Source organism: Eschrichtius robustus, chromosome 20 (genome assembly GCF_028021215.1).
Source record: "Eschrichtius robustus isolate mEscRob2 chromosome 20, mEscRob2.pri, whole genome shotgun sequence".
In the NCBI taxonomy this organism is placed as follows: Eukaryota; Metazoa; Chordata; class Mammalia; order Artiodactyla; family Eschrichtiidae; genus Eschrichtius; species Eschrichtius robustus.
In genome coordinates this window covers 17,941,404-17,964,152 of record NC_090843.1, presented here as the reverse complement: position 1 = coordinate 17,964,152, position 22,749 = coordinate 17,941,404, and the positions used below count along the sequence as shown (strand labels likewise).

General features: G+C 54.0%; 1 protein-coding gene across 1 annotated transcript; it reads left to right on the top strand.

Annotated features, from left to right (window-relative positions):
* Window positions 1-4,432: 4,432 nt before the first annotated feature.
* On the top strand, window positions 4,433-19,450 carry GPR179 (G protein-coupled receptor 179). Its single transcript, XM_068531025.1, has 11 exons — window positions 4,433-5,226; window positions 6,528-6,636; window positions 8,225-8,312; window positions 8,752-8,987; window positions 9,785-9,853; window positions 10,241-10,350; window positions 10,626-10,864; window positions 11,035-11,173; window positions 11,813-11,918; window positions 12,737-12,883; window positions 14,345-19,450. Exons 1-11 carry the CDS (start codon window positions 4,433-4,435, stop codon window positions 19,448-19,450), a joined length of 7,143 nt encoding a protein of 2,380 aa, XP_068387126.1.
* Window positions 19,451-22,749: the final 3,299 nt, after the last annotated feature.

Here is a 22,749-nt window from a genome sequence, read left to right as displayed (position 1 = left end):
GACTCTATGCTCTCACTGCTGAAGGGCAGGGTTCAAGCCAAAAAAAAAAAAACCAACTGGCTTGCAAAATTTATTCCACGCCCCCTGCAGTGGGAGTGCAAAGTCTTAACCACTGGACCACCAGGGAAGTCCCAAAATTTCTGAAATTTTAACAGTTGGCTTTCACAAGCCTGTATGAGCCAGTTCCACAGTACCACTAGACCTCAGTTTTCTCATCTGCAAAATAGGGATAAGGATTGCTGCTTTGCTTACTTGCAGGCATGTTGTGAAGATCAAGTAAGTTCAAGCTTGTGTAGAGGAGGTGTGACTGGAGGCAGGGAGACCAGTTAGGAAACCATTGCAATCTTCCCATGAAGAGATGTTGAGGGATGCAAAGGATAAGGAGGAAGGATCAGCCAGCAGAACTTAGCAACTTTAGTACCTGAAGGTGCATTTAGGGGAAGATGATCCAGGGTCTGCTATGAGTTCTACAGTCAGAGAGAACTTTAAAAAAAAAAATTTACTTATTTAGCTGCATCGGGTCTTAGTTGCAGCATGTGGGATCCTTAGCCACAGGCATGTGAACTCCTAGTTGCGGCATGTGGGATCCAGTTCCCCGACCAGGGATCGAACTCGGGGCCCCTGCATTGGGAGCACGGAGTCTTAGCCACTGGACCACCAGGGAAGTCCCCAGAGAGAAACTTTTAAAATGAATATTCACCAATAGCCTGTGATTATAACCCTTCATGGTTTCCCACTGTTCTTAGGCTAAAGACAAAACTCCTTAAGGAGGCCTATGGGGTCCTGTGTCATCAGACCCCCGCCTCTCTGGTCTCATCTCCCACCAGGCTCCACCTTGTTTTCTCTGCCCTGCTGTTCCACTAGCCCTGTGTCAGGCTCAAAAACATGGCCATTGCATAAGCGATTCCCTTTTCTTCAAAGGATTTTTCCCTCCCTTTTTGCTTCATAACCTCCTACTCATCCTTCAAATTAAACTTACTTCTCTCTACCTCAGGGAAATCTCCCTGCCTGGGTACTTCCTCCTCACTGAGCTCCAAGACCACTCCTTTGTTGCACTTCATTGCACAGGTGTGATTTGTTATCTATCTGTGAGGTTATTTGATTAAAGTCTGTCTTCCCTATTAAGCTGTTAGCTCTGTGAGGGCAGGGGCCTCGTCTGCTTTTTGCCCATCATGGACTCTCCAATGCCAAGGACTGCCTGGCACGGAGTAGGCCCTTGATACATAAGCATGGAATGGTTGTTCCATGCTTGTAAGAAGCTCCTGATACAAATTCATCTCTAATTCTGCACAACAGAATTAATAACCTCCCTTGCCCATGAAAAAACTGAAGAGTTACTTACCTAAGGTCACACAGTTCAAAAAGGTGAAATGGAATTCAAAACCAACTCTGACTCCAAAGATTATATTTTCTACCCTCTCTCCAATACCTTTTAGGTGTTACTTAGGTTTCTGGAGAAAAGAAGAGAAATTGCTATAGGACCATAGCACACCGGAGGCCTAAGAAGACCACCCAAGATCCTTGTCTGTCTCTGGAAAACTCTGGCTCCAGAACAGGTTACCCCCACGAATGCAAGGTCTGTAAGCTCCACAGCGCCCTCTGCTGTCCAGCTACTTTCCTGGCCCCAGAGGGAGGCAGACCATGTCTGCCACCTGGGGTATCTCCACCTGCCCTGAGCACACAGAGGCACAGGGGGACACACACAGGCTCTTCCTAAGGCAGAGCAAGGAATGCTGCCTTTCTCCATTTCCTGAAATGTCCAGACCTATAGCCCAGTTCCTGGAAAAAATATTGAAAATTAAGCTCCAAGCAAAGGAAGTGTATCTTTGTATGAGCTGGATTTGTGTGTGTTTGTTGGGTAGGTTGTACGTCTACATATACCTGTTTCCTGAGGGCTATATAAGTGGTCCCTGCAGTGGTAGAACCCTAGTTTAAAAGGTTTGCAAAGAACAATTCAGAGAATCTAAACCAGTCTTGAGTTCACTCAGTCATTCAGCAATGGGCTAGACTTCAGTGATGAATGAGACAGGCACGGTCTCTGCCCGTCTAGAGCCTGCCATCTAGTTTTGAGTCCTAGTCATGCCATTTCCTGGACATATTACCAAGAGCAAATAATTAAATATCTTTGAACCTGTGTTTCATTTGTAAAAATAGGTCAGTAATAATCCCCCCTTGATAGAGCTGTTGTAGGGATTAAATGAAAACTTACACGCAAATGCTACAGCACTATTCGAACATTAGTTATTATTATGAAAAGCTTCTTGGGGGGAAAAAACAACTGACTATTATGTCTTCACCCAAGGTGTTCTGTTGGCCCTGGACTAACAGTAACCAGTAATAATACCAAGAACGTGGAACGGAGCACTTGCTCACCCCACCCCACCCCCTACCATCCCTCTTTCTGTTGGCACACAGGAATCAGAGAGGCAATGGATGTGTGGATGTGTGATACAGGTCTGACCCCAGACCACTCGCTGGCTTTGTGGCCTTGAGGAGGTCACTTAGCTGACATTCGGTTTTAGATTTCGTTTCCTTCTCTATTAGAGAAAGGTCTGGGATATAGGCACTCTTAGTTCTGACATCCTAGGGATTCTGTGGAGGTTTGTCCTCTAGCCCCCATCTCTTCCTCCACCCCTTACGTTCCCAGTGAAGGTTCCCAAGCAGAACTGTTGTTTGCAGAGGCCACCAGTAAAGCAAGAGAAGTTTTTAGCCATCACCACCCAGCCCTCCCTACATAAACTCAGAGATCTGGGACATCAGAGGTTTAAGAAGCGGGGATGGGGGCAAAGTGAGAAGGGGAGAAACTAACAGATAGCACATGCACATGGGGCCAAATCACTGGGTGAGCGATCAGCGATGGTAAAGTGGTGGAAGAGGAAGAGGAAGGGAGAGGAAGGCAGGGGCCTTGTTCTGTGGCTGACTTCCAAGAATCCACACCCTTCTGGATCCGAGGAGGCTGCCTCAGACAGTGCTAACTCTGAGTCTTCCAGTTATTGTGTCCGACAGAGGGAAGGATGTGAGGGGTATGAAGACCTGGAAGAGCAAGAGAGGTTAGCCATGGTTTTCATGAAGAAAGGAAGAAGACAGGGCTTAGAATGACAAAATGAAGGTGGAAGAAGCAGAAGCAAAACTGTTCATTCTCTTCCCTCCTCCCCACCATGACCCCCTTACTCTGGGCAGTGGTTAACTCTGTGATGCAGGAGAAGGCGGGCTTCCCTGGCTGGGGAGGTGGAGACCTGGTGGAGGCTCCTGCTCTGTCAAGAGCAACAGTGTGGTCCTAGGGAAGTCCCTTCACCTCTCCGGGCTATAGTTAGGTCTTCTTGAGGTCTCTAAGGATGAATAACAGGGTGATGGTGGGGGTTTGATGGGGCACTGTAGGGGAATCAGAGCTCTGGGTTTCAGTCTCAACTCAAATGAAGCAGCTATGTGATCCTGGGTGAGTCTCTGAGCCTCACTGTCTGCATCTGTGAAATGGGGATAAGAATATTCAGCATAGGTGGGTTGGGGAAGAGTCATTGAGATAACGCACGTGAAAAACACTTTGTAAACTGCCACAGTCTGTACAAATATCAATTATGGTTCTATTGGGCTCTCTTGGGACTTCCCTGGTGGTCCAGTGGTTAAGACTCCGGACTCCCCATGCAGGGGTTCTGGGTTCAATCCCTGGTCAGGGAATTTGACCCCACGTGCTGCAACTAAGCGGCTGCGTGGCACAGCTAAGATCTGGTGCAGCCAGATAAATAAATATATATATATTTTTCAAAAACCCTATACTTATTGGGCTCTCTTGCCCACCCCTCGCCAACCCCAATCTCAAATTCCAGTTCAACGGCACGGTGTCGGGGGTACAGGCAGCTAGAGCAGATTGCCAGGAGCTGCAGCTTGGCCCTTTATCATGGCCGTCGAAATTGCTGCCAGGAGGCTGAGTGGAGCAGAGGGGTGGAGAGAGGGGCACAGGCTCATCTGCGGTTGCTATGGCGCCCCATCCCGGATTTGCCCATCTCTCCTAATGGAGCAAAGGGCAGAGGGGGGGAGGGAGGAAGAGAGAGAACGACTGGTCCCTTCTGTCTCTCCCTGGAGCATCTGATGTAGGGTGGGGAGTGAGGGGAGGGAGCCTAGATATTGGATAAGAGGGGGAGGGAAGAGTGGTGTGCCAGGATTAAAAGGGTTTGCGACGAGGGGCCACACTGAGAGAGCAGGGAACACAGCCCTCATGCCTACATCCAGAAGCCAGCTGATGACGTGAAAGAGAAGAAAAAAACAAGCAAGACAGCGTGAGTATGAGAGAGAGGAAGAGAGGAAGAGAGAAAGCAAGGATAGGAGGCGTGCAAGCAGGCAGCCCCAGACTGCGGCCAGCCTCTGCCTGGGATCTCCTGAGCCTCCAATACCCCGGGCAGCCTGGACCCCAGGGTCCCTGAGAGCTGCCCCAAGGATGGGCACCAGGGCAGTGGTCATGCCTCCTCCTGTGTGGGGGCTGCTGGGCTGCTCTTTCCTGTGTGGCTGGGCTCTGGGGGGTCCGAGGCTCCTCCGCTCTCTGCCCGCGCTGTCCTCCCAAGTCAAGCCAGGATCTGTACCCATGTGGGTGCCCCCGGAGGGGGCTGAGGCAGCCCTGGCTTTTCTCTACTCTGGAGATGCCCAACAGCTGTCGGGGGCTAACTGCAGTGAGCGCTATGAAGCCCATGGGGCAGGAGCCAGACCAGGGCTCCCTCCAATCCTATGGAGGGCAGCGGGCACCATTACGCAGGCTGCCAATTTCCTCAACATGCTGCTACAAGCCAACGACATCCGGGAGTCCAGTGTGGAGGAGGATGTGGAGTGGTACCAGGCACTGGTCCGCAGCGTGGCCGAGGGGGACCCAAGGGCATACCGGGTTTTGCTGACCTTTAACACTCCACTGGGGGCCAGCCACCTGCAGCTGGCCCTGCAGGCCACCAGGATGGGGGAGGAGACCATCCTTCAGGACTTGTCCGGGAGCAGGGTGCAGAAGGAGAGCCCAACCGGGGCCCTGGACACCCCTGATCTGCAGAAGCGGGTGCTGACCAATGACCTAGGGAGCCTTGGCAGCCCCAAGTGGCCACAGGGGGATGGATATGTGGGGGACTTGCAGCACGTGAGGCTGTCTCTTCCCTTCCTGGAATGCCAGGAGGGCCGGCTCCGTCCGGGCTGGCTTATCACACTCTCAGCCGCCTTCTATGGACTCAAGCCAGACCTCAGCCCGGAGATCAGGTAAGTGGGTTTTGTGCAGGATTTGATGCTATTGTGGATTTGTGGGGTGGGGGGCCCAAGTCCAGCCAGCTGTGCGTAGGCCATTTGGTATGCACATGTGTGGGGGACACAGGTGTGTGTATTTGCATTCAGCTGTGTATATCTGCAGTTGACTCTGGGAATCTGCAACTGTGTGTTAACATATACAGGTGTGTGTATGTACTACATATAAGTCACTCCATTTACAAGTAGGTATACACGTGTGTGTGTACAGATGTGTGGACATAGCTGGGCATAGGTCCTGGCCTCCAGGTCTGAGTAGTGGGTACAAGGCAGGAGAGGGCTTGGTGCGGGAGACAGTTACAATCCATGCACTGGCTTCTCAGAGGAGGCAGACGGGCGCTTCGGGAGTGAAATTCGCTGCTCCCTAGCAATCTAGAACTGTAAAAGGAGGCTTCTGCTAGGGAAGGAGAACACTTGGGGGGAGGCTTGGAACCATTGCCTTTTCTGTCCAGGAGTTGGCCAGATCCCCAGGGCCACTCCCAATGGCTATATTCTTATATCAAGTCCTGACCCCAGTAGCCTATGATACTCCTCAAATAACTGACTTCCTCCCTCAGCTGGAGTAAAGAGGTGATTGGGAGCCATGATGGGAAGGAGGGAGCAGATGGATAGTGTACCGCAAAGCATTCAACAATCGACCTTGTTTTCCCAGCTCTGTGTCCCCATTCGTTGTCCCCGGCAGAGTTTCTCTCCTGGCCACAGGCAGCCTGGCTCCTTGCCAGCTCTCTCCCCATTCAGCCCAGAGCAGGGGTTGAGAGCCCTTGGGCCAGGCAGCTCTGACTCTGGGCCCCTCTATTCCATATCTCCTTTGCTGTGATCAACTCAGACCTGGTTTGGGCAGAGTGAGGGGGTGGTTAATAGCTGCGCTTTGCGTGTGTGTGTGTGTGTGTGAGTGTGTATATACATGCAGTGGGGAAGTGTGAATATCCCTTTCAGACAGATCATCAGAGCCGCAGCTCCCATATGTCTCGCCCCCTCCCTTTCCCATTGATAGAAATCAGGAAATGCTAGCATGCTGAAAACCTGAGGGATGGGGGGCGGGGGCAGGGAAAAACCTAAGGGGAGGAGGATTGTTGCAGAGACAGCGAGGATTAACAGCACTGGAGAAATGGCGTGCGTGTGTGCCCTCTCTCCTGGCACGCTGCAGCCACTGTGCTAAAGTTTGTAGAGCTTGCATTGCCTCATAGTCTGGGGTCCAAGAACACATGTCCACCTTGGCATCCTTCACTGTACCCCTAACTGCCAATTCACTGCCCTAGGGGGCAGGTGCAGATGGACGTAGATCTTCAGAGTGTGGACATCAATCAGTGTGCCAGCGGCCCAGGCTGGTACTCTAACACACACCTGTGTGATCTCAACAGCACCCAGGTAAGGATACAGAGGGTGGGGGTGCTGGTGTCCTGCCTCCCTCCCCTTTCCCATCACTGCCATCAGGAGCAGCTGACAAAGGCACACCAGCCTCTCCGGGCTTCAGGGAAGTTCCTACTGATAAGATAGATAGAGATGAGATACCAGGCTTTTTAAGAGTGAGGACACACACAGCCTAGCCCCTTCCCCCACCCGAGACAGCCACCTTCATTCCTTTGCATTCTCAGTGTGCTCCCTGTCTGCTCTCCCTTCTGGTACTGGGTGCTCCAGGATCCCTTCCCAGGACCGCCTCCTGAGACTCTATTAATCGTCCCCTTTCCTTCTCCTGAGCCACATTCTCCATGTCAACAGAGCTCTGGGCTCCTTCTGACCCACAAAGGATGTTCTGTTGGGTGTTTGTTGAAATAAGTAGAATTGCTGGTTGGGGTGTAGGAGGAGACTAACCAGAGAAGGAACTTGAAGAGCTCTGGGACTGGTAAAGGTGATGGAACCCAGGCGAGATGCTGGCAAAATCAAAGCCGTGGATGCAGGAGAATCTGGATAATGGAAGGCAATGGTTGGTAATCCTGCAAGCCCAGTACTGGGAAACTGGCAGGTCAGTGAACTAATCCACTCCACAGTTACACTGACTGCATGCTTGTTCCTGAGCTGAACCAAAGCCAAGGGGAGCCCTGCAGGCTGCTGGGAGGTGTGGTGGGTTTGGGCATCTGTTGCTCTTCAGGTCACATGTGTTTGGAGCTATCAGTCCAGGGATGGATAAGGGCTCCCATTGTCCAGGGCACTTTTAAACCCAGCCACATTCGTGTCTCTGGGTATGCATTTGTCTATGGCAGGAACAGAACATTTTCCAGTGGTCTGAGTAAGAGGGGAAGCTGGGCCACGATTTCAGAAGCACCTTCCAGGGGCTGCATATGTAATCTTCCTTCCTTTGCCCCACTGCTGTCTGTTCCCAGCCACTCCCCGCAGCAGGTCTGACCTCATCCACGGGCTCATCTTCCCTGCCTGGCTCTGAGGTCTGCTCTGTCCCCTGCTGGGCAAACATCAATGGGCGGAGGTGGAATAAAGAGCTGGCCTTGGCATCCCACCAGCCTGGCATTAGCCTGGCATTAGGGCTGGGGAGAGCAGTCCTGCGCCAAAGCCAGATGGCCCTGATGGAGGAAGCTGCTTCTCCATGGGGGCCTTTTCAACCCACCTGTGTGCCAAAGAGGGAGGCTGATGGGGACCCTTGAAGCAGGATGTAGGCACACAGGTGTGGTTGAGCTCAGATTTCTCCCTGCTTCCACCTCCCCAGCGCCTTGCTCTAGCATCAGCTGGGCACTGGGAAATGGCACCTGTGAGGCTCCTGTCAGGGCCAGTCTGAATAAAAGGCTGATCCATCTGCATACTCTTTGCTTGGAGAAGAGAGGCAGTGGTGGGGGCAGAGTAGGGTTTCCAGGGATGGAAGGCTTCCCAAGGGCTGGGGTGGCTTTCTGGTGGGGCTCCCCAGTGTAGACCCAGGGGCCGTGGATAGGAAGGTAGCTGCACCCTCCGTCTCTGCCCAGGAGGGAAAGCCTCATATAAATACCGATTGTGTTTGTCATCCCCACAGTGTGTCCCCCTGGAGAGTCAGGGCTTTGTCCTTGGCCACTACCTCTGCCGCTGCCGACCTGGCTTCTATGGGGCAAGCAGCTCCGGGGGTATGTAACTATGCGGAGGGCCAGGAAGGTGTTTTACAGGCTGGGCTGATTGGAGGGGGACATCTGGGGAAGAAAGGCAGGTTGGGGTGAGACACTGGGAGAAAACTCATGGAGCAAGGGAAGAATGTCGAGAGAAGCAGGAGAGGCAGGCAGGGTCCAATTTGGGGGTGTCTGTTCCTTCCGAGAATGAGCTTATAACATGCCAGTCTGATGCAAGCTGACCACGCAGTGAGTCCTAGCCTGGCATCACCTCTTCCTGTTACCCTGCCTTCCCCTGAAAGTACCCACTTCTTCATTCCTACCCATCCTGACGCTACCCCAGGGGCCACAGACCATAAGAGGGCAGGGAGAGAGCTGTGGTGACCATTGGGAGAGAAGGCTGGGGTCTCAGGATGTCCCAGCCATGCCCCTCTCCCTGCATCCATCTTGTTCTTTATAGGCTCAGAGGAGGGTGCTGCCCAGCCTACCGGGCAATTCGGGTCCCCTCAAGGCAGCTCCGGGAGGCTGCTGCGGTGCCAACCATGTGCTGAGGGCTGCTCCAGCTGCCTGGATGCCACGCCGTGCCTGGTGGAGGAAGCCCCCGCGCTGCGGGCAGTGGTGCTGGCCTCTCAGACGGGCTGCATGCTGGCTGTCTTCCTGAGCATGCTGGTCTCCTATCGCTGCCGCCAGAGCAAGGCAAGGAAGGCCCCACATCTCTCTTCTACACACGTCTCCTACCCATCCTGAGTCTCCAGCATCAACCGGAGACCAGAGACTACCTAAGACTAGAACTTGAGAGAAATGGGTTCTGGCCCTGATTCTTAATCTAACTCACTATGTGACATGAGGCAAGTGACCTCACCACCTTAGACCTGTTTCCTCTCCTGCTCGATGAAGGCATTGGACTTGATTCAAAACACTGTGTAGGCACTAGGGGAAGTGATCTGGCCCCTCAGACATGTAAATAAAATGACAGCACAGCAAAACAGGGGCCAGGATAGAGGTGTCAGTTGCTGTGGCAGCTCAGAGAGGGGACCCAGTCACCCTGCCTGAGATGGCGTGGGAAGACTTTCTGGAGAACATGACATTTGAGCCAAAGTTGACAGTCAACTGACAGAGAAGCGAGTTTCTAGACAAGGAGGCAGTCTGACCCAAAGCTTGGAGGAAAGCCTGAGATCCCTTCTAGCTCCAGCAACCTCTGATTCTAGCCCAGGTCTGCAGCAAGGCCCAGGCTGGGACTGGGAGGGGCATGGGCCTGGGGTGGCAGGAGCTATATGAAACCTTTGCCTTAGCCAGCCTTAGTGCCAGTGGAGCTAAGAGCCTGCGGTGAGAGTGGCTGTGGATGGAGAGGGCAGAGCTAATGTTACAGGGTGAAGCTTTAGCCCAGGGCCATGGGGTGACCCCTCAAACAGGCCTGAGACCCTCCTGTACCATCCTCCAGGCTCTGTCCTCTTGCTGCCCTGCTTACATACCTCTCTTTCCTGTGTTTACAGAGGATCCGGGCATCTGGAGTGGTACTGCTGGAAACCATCCTTTTTGGATCCCTGCTGCTCTACTTCCCTGTGAGTCTGTGGCCAGAGGTTGACCCCACCTCCCAGGATCCCCCATAGTCCCAACCTGGTACCCTCCAAGCCCCAGAATCCTTCCTCTCTGCCCTGTTGGGGGGATTCAGAGACCTCAAAATCCTCCAACTCATACCCACAAATGACAGGCTGGTCTACTGAGCTCTGGAACCAAACAGCCAGGCTTAAAAGGAGCTCTATGACCTGCTGTGTGACTTAGGACAAATTACCTAACCTCTCTGATAACAAAGCTGCTCCTTTGCAGAATGGAGGTGATGATGCCCTCTATGACAAGGCGGTTAGGAGGATCAGCAATGTGTTTAGCGTGGGCCTGGCACACAGTGGAAGTGCAGTGGAGAGCAACTATTTTTGCCCCCACCCCACCAGGTCTTCATCCTGTACTTCAAGCCCAGTGTATTCCGCTGCATCGCCCTCCGCTGGGTCCGGCTGCTGGGTTTTGCCATTGTCTACGGCACTATTATACTCAAGCTTTATAGGTAGGGTCTGGGGCAGAGCTTGCTCTCACGCTGCTCACTCCAGGCTACCCCAGCTCATTTACGGAATGAAGTTCTTCACAGCCAGACCCCTACCAGCTCTACTCCTCTGTGCCCCCATCACTATGGCCCTCCCCTCCGTGTAACTTTTTTGGGGGTAAGAGGAGGCGGTGAACCATGGAAGGGATGGGAGGACAGGGGTGTGCGGAGGGAAGGGAAGCAAAGGCCAGCGGCATCTCCCCTCCCTGCATCCACCAGCCACACTCTAACCCTTGTAGAGTGCTCCAGCTGTTTCTGTCTCGAACGGCCCAGCGGGGCCCCCACCTGAGCAGTGGGCGGCTGCTGCAGCGTCTGGGGCTGCTTCTGCTGCTGGTGCTGGGCTTCCTGGCTGTATGGACAGCGGGGGTCCTGGAGCAAGGCGTTCAGCACACGTCCCTGGTGGCGCGAGGCCACACCCACACAGGCCGCCACTTCTACCTCTGCCACCACGACCGCTGGGACTACATCATGGTTGTGGGTGAGCTGCTTCCACTGAGCCCAGCCTCACTCTGGTCCCCCTCCCTGTACCTCCAGGGGTCCTCCTGCCTTGTACCTGGACCCCTGGACTGGGCTCCCCCCAGCACGGCCTGCAGAGAAAGGGGTGCATGGCGGCTGAGGTGGTACCCGGCCCTCCTCATCTCCCCACAGCCGAGATGCTGCTCTTGTGCTGCGGCAGCTTCCTCTGCTACGCCGCCCGGGCTGTTCCCTCAGCCTTCCACGAGCCGCGGTACATGGGCATCGCCCTGCACAACGAGCTGCTGCTTTCTGCTGCCTTCCACGCAGCCAGGTGAGGACGGGCCCTCCTACCCACCACGCCTCCCACCCTAACACCACTCCTCACCTCTCCCAGGTGAGGGTACCCCCATCCCACAGCCCTCCTTGCAACACCTACTACGCCTCAGCAAGGTGAGGAGGGCCCCACCTGTAGCTCTCTCTCTACCCCACAGACACCCTTCCTGTAACCCATGTCTCACCCAACACCCGAGAAGAGGAAGCATGCTCCACTCCTAACTCCTCTCCCATTCCACACGCCCCCCCCCCCGACTCTCCTCCACATACAGGCTCCATTCTCCCTGCCTTCTTCCCCCTCACACCCCAACTGTCCTTGCAGCAGGCCTGCTATGAGTGTCCACAAGGATCTGGCCCTGTGGTGAAGGTAGAATCAACCCACAGGGTGGTCCATAACAGAGTTAAGTGCTATAAGCAGCCAGAGAAGGCAAGCTGGAGTAGTCTGGGAGGGCTTCTCAGAGGTGGAGATTAACGTGAGCCCTGAGGTGGGAGGGCAGGAAGAAGGAAGAGTGCCCTCCTCACTGCACGGAGCACCTCCAGGAGATCAGGGCGGGGGCTGGGGAGGACAGCCACTGAAACAGGTGAAAGAGGCCACTCCCACCTGTAGCTAACCATCCCCTTCCCACCTCACCCTCAGGTTTGTACTGGTTCCCTCCCTGCACCCAGACTGGACGCTCCTCCTCTTCTTCTTTCACACCCACAGTACAGTCACCGCCACACTGGCTCTGATCTTCATCCCTAAGGTGAGGTCTTCCCCTGGCCTCGATGTGAGGCAGACGCAGCCCCCTTGCCAGGGGCACTGTGGTGCTGCTGTGCCCACAGCACCCTCTCCAGGCCAGGGTGAGAATGACACCCTGGGCCCTGAGGGATTTGGGCCCTAAGCAAGGAGCCCACTTAGGAGTCACGGAAGGAATCTCCGTCTCCAATCCCTGGGCAAGGGAAATAAGAGCTAGAGCCAGGACTTTCCCGGTGGTGCAGTGGTTAAGAACCCACCTGCCAATGCAGGAGACACGGGTTTGAGCCCTGGTCCCAGAGGATCCCACATGCTGCGGAGCAACTAAGCCCGTGTGCCACAACTACTGAGACTGCGCTCTGAGAAGCCCACGCACTGCAATGAAGAGTAGCACCCACTCTCCGCAACTAGAGAAAGCCCACACGCAGCAATGAAGACCCAACACAGCCAATAAATAAATCAATAAATAATTTAAAAATAAAAAATAAAAACACTTGGAGTTAAAAAAAAAAAAAAAGAGCTAGAGCTGAAGGGAGTCCTTGTAATACAACTGGAAGGTTGGCAGACTCTGAAAATCAACTCAGAAGCAGTTACAGAAAGATAGGTGGGGGGGGAGCTGAAGGACATGGCTAGGAATTGTGGGGGCAGGGCATTGAGACCCCTGGTCTCTGAGCTAGAGAAAATCAGGAAGGAGAGGGAACAATACTCCTTGGACCCCCAGAATTCCAAATCAGAGGGGGGGGTGTGAAGATTTATGGAGTAAATACATATGCCACGGGGCAGGGGGCCAAGGTGAGTCTTTTTCCCGATCATGCCCACCATGGCCAGATCCGGAAGCCGGGGGCTCCTCCCCAAGAGGAGATCTTGGATGAGGTGTACGAGGACGAGCTGGACCTGCAGCGCTCAGGCTCCTACCTGAACAGCAGCATCGCCTCAGCCTGGAGCGAGCACAGCCTGGACCCTGGAGACATTCGGGTAGGTGCTGCCCTCCCCGCCTCCTCTTGATGCTACTTAGGGACTGGGCAGGGGGCACAGCTGCCCTGCCACCCGGGCTGTGTGCCACTGCAGGTCCCCTCTCCTCCCCATAGCTTTTCCTCTAAGACCCGCCTCCCTCTCTTCTCCACCATTGCCCTAAGCTGCTTCCCCTGACTCTACTTGAAGGAGGCCACACAGTGGATAAACCCCCCCTCCCCCCAAAACCCCAGAACCCAGATTCCTGAGGCCCACTTGGCAAGGTAGAGGCAGAACCATGAGTGGAGCTCAAATCACCTTTGTCTCCTGTGTCCTCCACTCCCACTCTGCAGGGCCACCATGACAGGCAGCCTAAGAAACCCCTCAGTCCCCAACATACCAGGCAGTTAGTGACCCTAGGGCCATTGGGGCTGCATAACTCAGGCAGTGAGTGGCTACCAGGGATTTCCACACCAGGATCCCCTTTCCCTGGACCCAGCAGTGTTAGAGAAAGGAAGTTCTTCCTGAGTCTTACATCAGGAGAGCATCCTTACCGTACTTTTCTGCTTAAAAATATCATTATAGTCACAGAAACCCTAATGAGAGGCTCAGAGGGTAGGATATAAAGAGACCTGGCAGTAAAGCCCATTGTCTTGTAGAACCTGCATGTGGGAACAGTCCCAGGAAGCCATTTTGTCCATCCCTCCACCTCCCCTGGGGCGTCCTCCACAACTGACTTGTTTACATCCCCCAATTCCTTCCTTGTCTCAACTGCCTTTGTCTCTGTTTCCTCCATATCCTCCTCATCCTCTGAGCTCTGCCTACCCTGCCGCCTGCCCCCTGGGGATAGGCTGAACTGAGACCCCAATCCAGCAGGCAGGCCAAAGAGTGGAGGCACGCTGCCACAGAGACACCATCCTTGACCCTCCAGTATGGGGAGCCCATGTACCTCCCCTATGCTGGCTGCGGGGAGAGATCCGAAGTACAAAAGACTTTCAAAGCCCCATTCCGTCACTCACACCTGAATATGGCAGTTTTCACACCCACTGGTCCCACCACCAATCTCATATAATCCTCTTAAGAAAGTGAACACTAGGCAGCCAGTTTTCCTTACTTTATTGAAGCAGAGGCTCAGAGAGGGCAAGAAACTAGCCTGGAGGCACATGATGGGTCAGCAGCCTCAAACCCAGGTTTCCTGCCCCCCAAGCTGGAGACGTCCCACCAGACCACAGTGCCCAGAGAAGGCAGTGGTGTGCTGAGGCCTCGGAGCTGAGCGGGTCGGGCTCAGGAACTAGGTTGTTGGCCCTGCAGGACGGAGAGGTGAATTCTGAGTTTTAAAAGCTGGGAAGGGACACAGCTTGGTGGGAGAGAGATCCCCCAGAGAAAATGGTCTGAGCAAGGGCTGAGGGGCAGAGCAGCGCCGCCAGGGGATGGAGAGCTTGGCCCTCACCGCCAGCTCTGCTCCCCCGGTCCCCCCGCCCCCAGGACGAGCTGAAGAAGCTCTACGCCCAGCTCGAAGTCCACAAGACCAAGGAAATGGCCGCCAACAACCCGCACCTGCGCAAGAAGCGAGGCAGCTGGCGCCAGGGCCTGGGCCGATCCTTCATGAGGTACCTGGCCGAGTTCCCCGAGGCCCTGACCCGCCAGCACTCCCGGGACTCGGGCTCCCCGGCCCGCGGCAGCCTGCCCGGGGGCTCCTCCCGCCGCCGGCTGCTCAGCGCCAGGCTGCTCAGCGTCAGCCTCCGGGAGCCCGCCGCGCCGCCGGCTCTGCGCAAGTCCCGCAGCACCTGCGAGCAGGACCGCGATCCCCGCGGGGAGCAGCACCCGCCTCTGCTCGACTCGCTGCTGCGGAGGAAGCTGGCCAGGAAGGGCCCGCAATCCGAGAGCCGCGAGTCGGCGGCAGGGCTGCCCGCGCTGAGCTTCAGGTCGGCCAGCGCCCACAATCTGACGGTGGGAGAGCGGCTGCCCTGCGCCCGGCCCGCCTCGCTGCACAAGTCGCTGAGCGTCGTGGCTGGCTCCAGGGAAAAGGCCCTGCTCGAGGCCAGTCAGGCCTACCTGGAGGAGACCTACCAGCGGGCGAGGGAGCGGGAGGAGAGAAGGAAGGCAGAGGCCGCCCTGGCCAGCCCAGCGCGGAGGCCCTCGGCCTGGAGGCTGGAGCGAGCTCGAGCGACTCCCCTGTCGGCCCCACCTTCCCCGGCCAAGAGGAGCAGCGTGGACAGCTCCCACGCCTCCAGAAAGCTGCACGAGGAGGCCGTGAGAAGGCTGCCCCACCGGCCCATCCAGCACCAGATCTCCACACCCATCATGGCCACGTCCGGGGTGGGCCTGGGGGAGCCGGGGATGCTGTCTCCCACCTCCACCTTATCTCTGGCCCTGCTGCCAGCTCCCGCCCCTGCCCTGGCACCCATCCCAGTACCCCCACAAAGCCCCAGCCTACTCACCTACATCTGCCCCTGGGAGAATGCAGAACTGCCATCGAAGAAAGAAAATGTGGCTCAGGAAGGCCCCTCGGGGCCAGGGCGAGGCAACCACTCTCCCGCCCCAGGTCGGGCCAGGCTCTGGAGGGCCCTCTCTATAGCAGTAGAGAAGAGGGGGCCTGGGGAGAACGGGATGGACACAGAGGACAGGTGTCTCCAGGGGGAAGCTGATGAGGATGAGGACAGGCCCAAGGTCTTCTCTAAATCCCACAGCCTCAAGACCCCTGTTCAGCAGGGTTCCATGCGTAGTCTGGGACTGGCTATCAAAGCTCTGACCCGTTCTCGGAGCACATACAGAGAGAAGGAGAGCGGGGAAGGGAGTCCTGAGAAGGAGGAGAAGGGCCGAGCTTTGGGAGAGGGTGTGAGGGCATGTCCCAGATCTCCCAGGTCAGGCCGGCCCAAGGCGGTGAGTAAGCAGGCCGCGCTTGCCCCCTGTGATGACGAGGAGTCCCTCCAGAACCAACAGAACGCTCACACAAGTAGAATGCTCCAAGTCTGTCACCAGGAGGGCAGCAGGGAACAAGAAGACAGAGGCAGGAGGCCATCCCAGGGTCTAGGGGAGGGGAAGGTTGCGAGAGCAGGTAAAACAGGGCCTACCACACTGAGGCCAGTCAGGCAGGGCACAGTTAGGGACAAAAATGTTAAGCAAGCAAAAGCAGCCCCTGGGGGGTGGCGGGAACTGCCCAAAGCTGGCCTCCAGCCCCTGGGCAGTGCTGACCAGAGGGTGACAGATGTATGCCCCTGGGAAGTCACCGAGTCAGAAACGTGTCAGCCTGACAGTAGCAACAAGGCCGAAATCTGCCCCTGGGAGGTGAGTGGAGTCCCCGAGGAGGAGGCACTGAGGCAAGATCTAGATGCCTCCCAAGATGAGAGGGGGAAAGCCTCAGAAAAATCAGAACCCAAAGATGTGGTTGCCATTGCTCAGAAAAAGCCAGAGAGGCTGGTCAGGGGACAGGAGGCAGTGTGTCCCTGGGAAAGTGCCGATCCTGGGGGTCTGTCCCCTCGGTCAGCCCCTCAGCACTCTGACAGAACCAAGGGCAGGTCTGAGACAGTGGGCAGTGTGGAGCCTAGAGAGGTAGAGACACGACCGTGGGAAGCCGCTGGCCCAGGAGCTTGTACACCTGACATCACCAAGGCAGAGCTCTGTCCCTGGGAGGCAAGTGAAGGAGGAGAGAATGAGAAGCCGTCCCAGGAGGGAGTAAAGAAGCTCCCCCAGGCAAAGCAGAAAACTCCCAAGAAAGCAATCTTCTTGGAAGAACAGAAACTGGGTGAAGGGTTGGAATCTCTTTGTCAGTGGGAAAGGACAGACTTCCGGGGCCCCTCAGCAGTCTCTACTCAGGCCCCGGGAACCCCCGGGCGCTCGGGGAGTCTGGGCAGTAGCGTCGCTGAGGTGTATCCATGGGAGGCGGGAGATGCTTCTGCTATCGGAAAAGCAGAGATTTGTCCCTGGGAGCGGGGTGAGGAGGTAGTAGGGAAGGAAATGATGAGTCAGACGACAGGTGGAGAATCTCTCCAGGAAAAGGGAAAAACCTCCAGAAAAGGGAGCTTTGGAGAGACGTGGGAACAAACTGGGAAAGCAGTGCAGAAATTTAGTCAACAGCAGGAGTCAGTGTGTCCCTGGGAGAGCACAACCCCTGGGCACTCCAGCCCACATCTAGAAAACTCCTCATCCAAAGCTGGTGGCCAACTCCTCAGCAAGGGAGGAAGCAGAGCAGCGCAGGTATGTCCACGGGAAGATCTCAGGTCAGAGGCAAAGGAAGCAACACCTGCCAAGGCAGAAATCTGTCCCTGGGAGGTGAATGAAAGAACGACAGAGGACTGGACATCGGGACAGGCATCAAAAGGAGAATCTCAAAAGGACAAGGAGAAGATGCCTGGAACATCAGGAATCAAAGATAGCACAACTTGGGAAAAGCCTGAGGCACAGATGCAAAAGCAGGAAGCAGTCTGTCCCTGGGAGAGGGTGGACCCTGGCAGCTTCTCCCCACAACCTGGTCCTCGAGACACAGATAGACCCAAAGCCACTTTCCAGATGTCAGGCAGTATGGGAAGCAAAACTGCTGAGATCTGTCCCTGGGACGCCGAGGAAATCCTGCCTGCTGAGAAGGCAGAGATCTGTCCCTGGGAGGTGAGTGCTGGAGCAGGGGAGAAAAGGGCTTTGGGAATTGAGCCCATTAGGCAATTTCCAAATGATACAGGAAGGGCTTCTGCAGATTTTGGACCTGGAGAGAGAGCTGTTACTGCTCCAAAGAAGCCAGAGAGGCAGGCCCGGGAGCGGGAGGTAGCCTGCCCCTGGGAGAGCTTGGATCCAGGGGGCTCCTCTCGGCATTCAGACACTCTGGGCACCGACAGACCAAAAGCTGGGCTCCAGGTATTGGACCGTGTGGGGTGTAGGCCAGCCGAGGTGTGTCCCTGGGAAGCAGAGGGAGCGCCTACCAGTGAAAAAGCCAAGATCTGTCCCTGGGAGTTGGATGAAGGAGCCCCTGGGAAGGAATCAGAACAAGAGATGGAGACTGATTCCATGGGGCAGAGGGAGAAAACTCTAGAAAAGGGGAGACTCACCTGCCTGGGAGAAGACATATCAAAATGGGAGACAAAACTGAGTCAAGAGCAGGAAGCTCTGTGTCCTTGGGAGAAGGACTTGAGGACACCCTCTGCTCAGGCCCCCGAGGTCTCAGACTTGTCCAGCAGCGGGAGTAGCAGAGTGGCAGAGGGGCACGCCTTGGAAGTGAGTGATGAAGCAGCACAGAAAGGGGACCTGACACAAGACCCAAAGATGGGCTCCTTCCCAGAACAAGCAGAGAAAGCAGAAGTCACTGCTGAAGATGGGGAAAAAGCAAGCGATGAGCTACGACCTATCTGTCTACAGGAGAGCATGGCCCCGGCAGGCTCTTTCTCCCACCCAGACAGTCACTGCCCTGACCAACCTAAAGCCGGTGCTCAGACACTGCTCAGCGCTGGGGGCAGGCACGCCGAGGTCTGCCCGTGGGATGCTCCTGCCATGGATGCTCCCAAACCTGACAGCGGCGCCAAAGCTGAGACCTGTCCCTGGGAGGTGACTGAAAGAATCCCTGAGGAAGGGGTGTCGAGACAGGATGGAGAAGGGGAGCCTCAAGAGGAGAAGGAGAAAGCCCCAGAAAAACCAGAGTACAAAGCTGTGGCCGTTCAGGCCAAGTCAGAGAGTGCAGATGGGAAACAGGAGGCTGTGTGTCCCCAGGAGAGTCAAGATTGTGGGGGTCTGTCTCCACAACCAGCCCCACAAGCTTCTGACAGAAGCAAAGAAAGTTCCCAGGCAGCAGGCAGCGTGGGGGCCAGAGTAGCAGAAGTGTGTCCATGGGAAGCAGAAGAGGCTCCCTCTGATAAGAAAACAGAAATCTGCCCTTGGGAGGTGAGTCGAGCAGCAGAGAAAGGGGGACTGGAACAAGAGGTGGAGAGAGAATCTCAAGGGCAAGGAGAGACGTTCCTGCAAAAGGCAGGATCTGGAGGGACTGAAGAACACTTTTCAGAAGAAGTAAAAGTCAACAGAGAGCGAGAGACGGTCTGTCCTTGGGAAGGCACAAGGTCAGAAGGGCTCTCCCCCCAGCCAGACGCTCCAGACATGGACCAACCCAAAGTCAGTCCCCACAGAGCAAGCAGTATGGGGAGCAGGATGGCAGAGCTATGTCAATGGGAAGTCACAGATCCAGAAGGAAATAAAATAAAGGGGACCATGGCAGACATCGATATATGTCTTTGGGAGGTAACTGGAGCCCCATCTGAGGAATCTGGCCTCCTGGCTTTAACAGAAACTCAGACAGAAAAACTCTGCCCCACAGCCCCTGAGAACCCACCATGCCTTTTAGTCCACAGACCTCTGGGTGGCTTCCTTCCAGAAGGCAAAAGCCCCTGCCCCAAAGTGAGCAAGCCAGCCAGTACTTTTACTCTGGAAGGTGTCAGAGAACTCCAAGTACCTTCAGAACTTGGGCCGAGGACCAGCTTAGTCCCAGAGCCAACTCTCCAGGAAGCTAAGGCTCAGAAGTCTTCCTCCTTAACCGAAGACCAAGGAGAAGTAGTTTCTAAAGCTCAACACGAAGAACTCACCCCTCCAACTGTCTATCCTTGGGACTGGGAGTAACAACTCCATCAGGTGAGGTGAAACATTGGGTGGCTATCTTTTAGAAGCCAAGGTCCTTTCCAAGTCCTAGGTGTTTCAAAAAAACTGAATCAAACACACTTGGCCACTTTCTCTCTCCAAGGTGGCCAGAAGTCAACTCATTCCAAGACAAATTGTACAAAAAGGGTTTAGCTCAGACCCCAAAAGTTAATCCCATCCCCTCTTTACTTCCAACTCTTCTTCCTGCTCCAGAGAACAAGGGCTGGACCTTCTACTTCTAATGAATCCTCCCATCCAGCTAGAATACTCAACACAAGCCGTCTGTGACAGAACACTCACTTGTAAAGCCAATGTTAGTGATAAAAGGAAGTCAGCTGTGCCCAGCCCACATTTTCTCAAAAGCAGACCCATTCTTCTGTGAAGTCTACGAAGGACGTTTTTTGAGAAGAAACTAAACCACGCAAGGCATTGGCAACATAGGGGCTGAGGATTACAGAAGGTTATAAAGGTCACCATAGGAAGCTTAGAAGCCACTTATTCAAGTTCAAAGATAAATCAGGGGGAAAACTTAAATGGCTCAAAAGAGGTGCCTGAAATGCCTTAAAGATCCTGTCATTTTGACTTTGGATCTCCAGGTTCTGCTTTATTCTCTCATACCTGCCCTGCTTGACTGCTGAAGTACAGAGAATCAAGCACACTTACGTCAACATCTGGCATCCAAAGCAACATCAGAGACAGAGAGCATAAAGGGAAAAGCAATTGCTCCAGGTCCTTCCCACGCCAGCTTTAACAGTTTAAGCCCAGTTTAAGAAGTATGACTCTTACAAGCCTTTTCAGATGGCCTTCCCTCCTTCCTGCCCCATCTTTTGCCAATCTGCAGAGTTCATCCCACTGCCTCATTCTCCTAGCCTTTCAGCGCTGTCATCAAAGGGACCCCTCTCTGTTGTCAAATGCAACTGGAGCCGGGGGGAATTTCTGGTTCCAATGCAAGAACCACTCCAAATCACTTGCTCAGTAACAAGAGGCCCACATCAGTCTCTTTCCCGAGAAGCCCGAGAAAGAAAGGAGGTCCTGTTTACAGCCAGCACTTTAACTGCCCTCAGAAAGAGTAGTGCTATGAGGCAGGTTAGAGGCCTGAGGGCCAGGGAAAGGGCATCATGTAAATACAAAGCCTCCTTTCTTAGGGAGCTCTCTCTCGTTCTTAGCTCGGTTCAATTCTCTCAAGTCAATTCAGGCTACCCTTACTTAAGTGGTCCTAGATAACAGAGTGCTGGAATTAGGTGATACTACCAGAGGGGAATGAGGAAGGAGAAAAACATTGGTCACAGACGTCCCAGGATTGGCAGGGGTGAGGTGGGGGTGGACATAGGCAGACTAAACATGGCACAGGGGCCCACCCTCTAGCTGGACAGATACTGATGCCATTCACCAGGAGGAAAAAGACAAAAGAAGGGGACCAAATACCCAATGGGGAAAATACCGGTCTGCATGTAAATACTCTGGGCAGCTACAGGGCTTCACAGAAAAAGGAGCAAAGTGCTCCATTTCCAAAAAGAAAAACGAATGGAGTAACCCACTTTCAGAGACCAGAGGCCCTTGTTCCTTATCTAGGCCTTCCCTCTTACCTAGGTCCCCTGCCCTAGGCTTCCAGAGCAGTAACTAAAGTGTGCTGTTTTTCTGGGCTCTAGCTAGTTAGCCTCACAGCTTCCGAGCCAATGCAAATTCTGCACCTCAGAACAATCCCACTGGGTCTGGACTAGCTGGGAACAGAAAAGTTGTCCCTCTAACCACAGTTGTGAAATAAACCATGGGGAAAAAATAAAGAATGCTTTTTCTTGACTATTGCAGTTGTTTCTAGCTTATTCACTATGGTGATTTTATTTTTTCAATGTTTCTAAACATTAATAGTAGATAGATAAGGAAAGAACAATGCCTGCTCTAAAGCCCAAGGTAGCCACATGGCAGCCTTCAGGACCATGGGACTGTCTGGCTAATTCTCAGCCAGTGCCCAGCTACATGGGTGGCACTGCAGATGGTCTCTGCCCAGCCCTTCAAGCCAATCCTGTACATCTGGGCCATCTGCTCAGCTGGATTTGATCCCAAGGGGAAATGAAAATTGCACTTATCCTCTGGCTCCCTGGTGGCAACTATTGCTAAGCTGCTATTTAGGATTATCTAGAGACCCCTGAGACAGAGATAGGGGAGTGGGGTGAAACAGCTTATTTGAAACACTGTTTTTTAATATATTCAGAGAAATCAAGACGTCGTTTGGCCATTAAGTGTGCTTTGTTTCTGTTTCCCTACCCTCCCAGGATTGCCTCCCCTTACTCCATACTCCCCAGCTGTGGATCCTACGCAAAGCACTTCCCTTCTCATTTTGCCTTAATCCAGGGCTCAGGCAAATAGGATATGATCAAACCTCACTTGGGCAGCAATGCTGGAAACTGATGTACATTTTAAGCCAAAAGGGTTGAAACTAAGTAGCATGATGAGGGTGGCTGCTGTGGATTAACCTACTAGCGCTGCCTCTTCCCTAAGCATACACATCTTGTTTCTATGGTCAGCACTCAGCAGCTGTTATTAAAACATCAGTTTTCCCCAGTGAGGCCTGGTCTGTTTGCTGCTTTGCTGAAATGGTAGCTTTACAGAGACTGAGGAGTCAGGTTATTCTCAACCTGATTCCAGTTTCTTTGGACTCTTATCTCAAGACAAGGTCAGAACAGATTAATCCTTAACCCAAGTGATAAACTCCTTAAAAGAAAATACTAGACTTGAAAAACAGAAACACAAGAATGAAGGTCCTGATTTTTAAGGGGAGCCCTCATGGGCTGATCAAAGTAATAGTACTATAAACCAAGCTTGCTGCTGGGACAGTGATTTCCCTTGTCATACCTCAGATGACCCAGGACACGAGCATGAGAAGTCCCACATCCTCCTCCAGCTGGAGCTAACGAACAAGAAGGGGCTGGGCTGTTTCACTCTACACAGGTCCATATTCTGGTATCTTTGCCTCCAAATTTGGGCTGGAAAAAAAGTCACCATCTCCAAAAGGTGCTAGAAATCAGGGAACTAAATCTTACTGATGGATTTCCCAAATGTATCCACACTACCATGGCCCCTTCCTCCTCTAACGCTTCCTGGGATCACACCAGGATGCAGCTGATAATTAAGAACAAAATCCAAAGGCTGAGGGCTAAATGATTTCTTTGGATTTACATTCATCTATGAAATATAAATACTGATTCAGTGAGTCAGCGTATGCGAAAAGACCCTCTTAAATGACACAACTTTTAGAAACACGAATTATTTTTCCCAAGTCT

Excerpts from the sequence above, each read along its gene's own strand:
- GPR179 (XM_068531025.1), top strand. The coding sequence starts at position 4,433 with ATGGGCACCAGGGCAGTGGTCATGCCTCCTCCTGTGTGGGGGCTGCTG. Across the intron at positions 8,313-8,751 it reads TGGGGCAAGCAGCTCCGGGG|GCTCAGAGGAGGGTGCTGCC; the intron begins GTATGTAACTAT and ends TGTTCTTTATAG. Across the intron at positions 8,988-9,784 it reads ATCGCTGCCGCCAGAGCAAG|AGGATCCGGGCATCTGGAGT; the intron begins GCAAGGAAGGCC and ends CTGTGTTTACAG.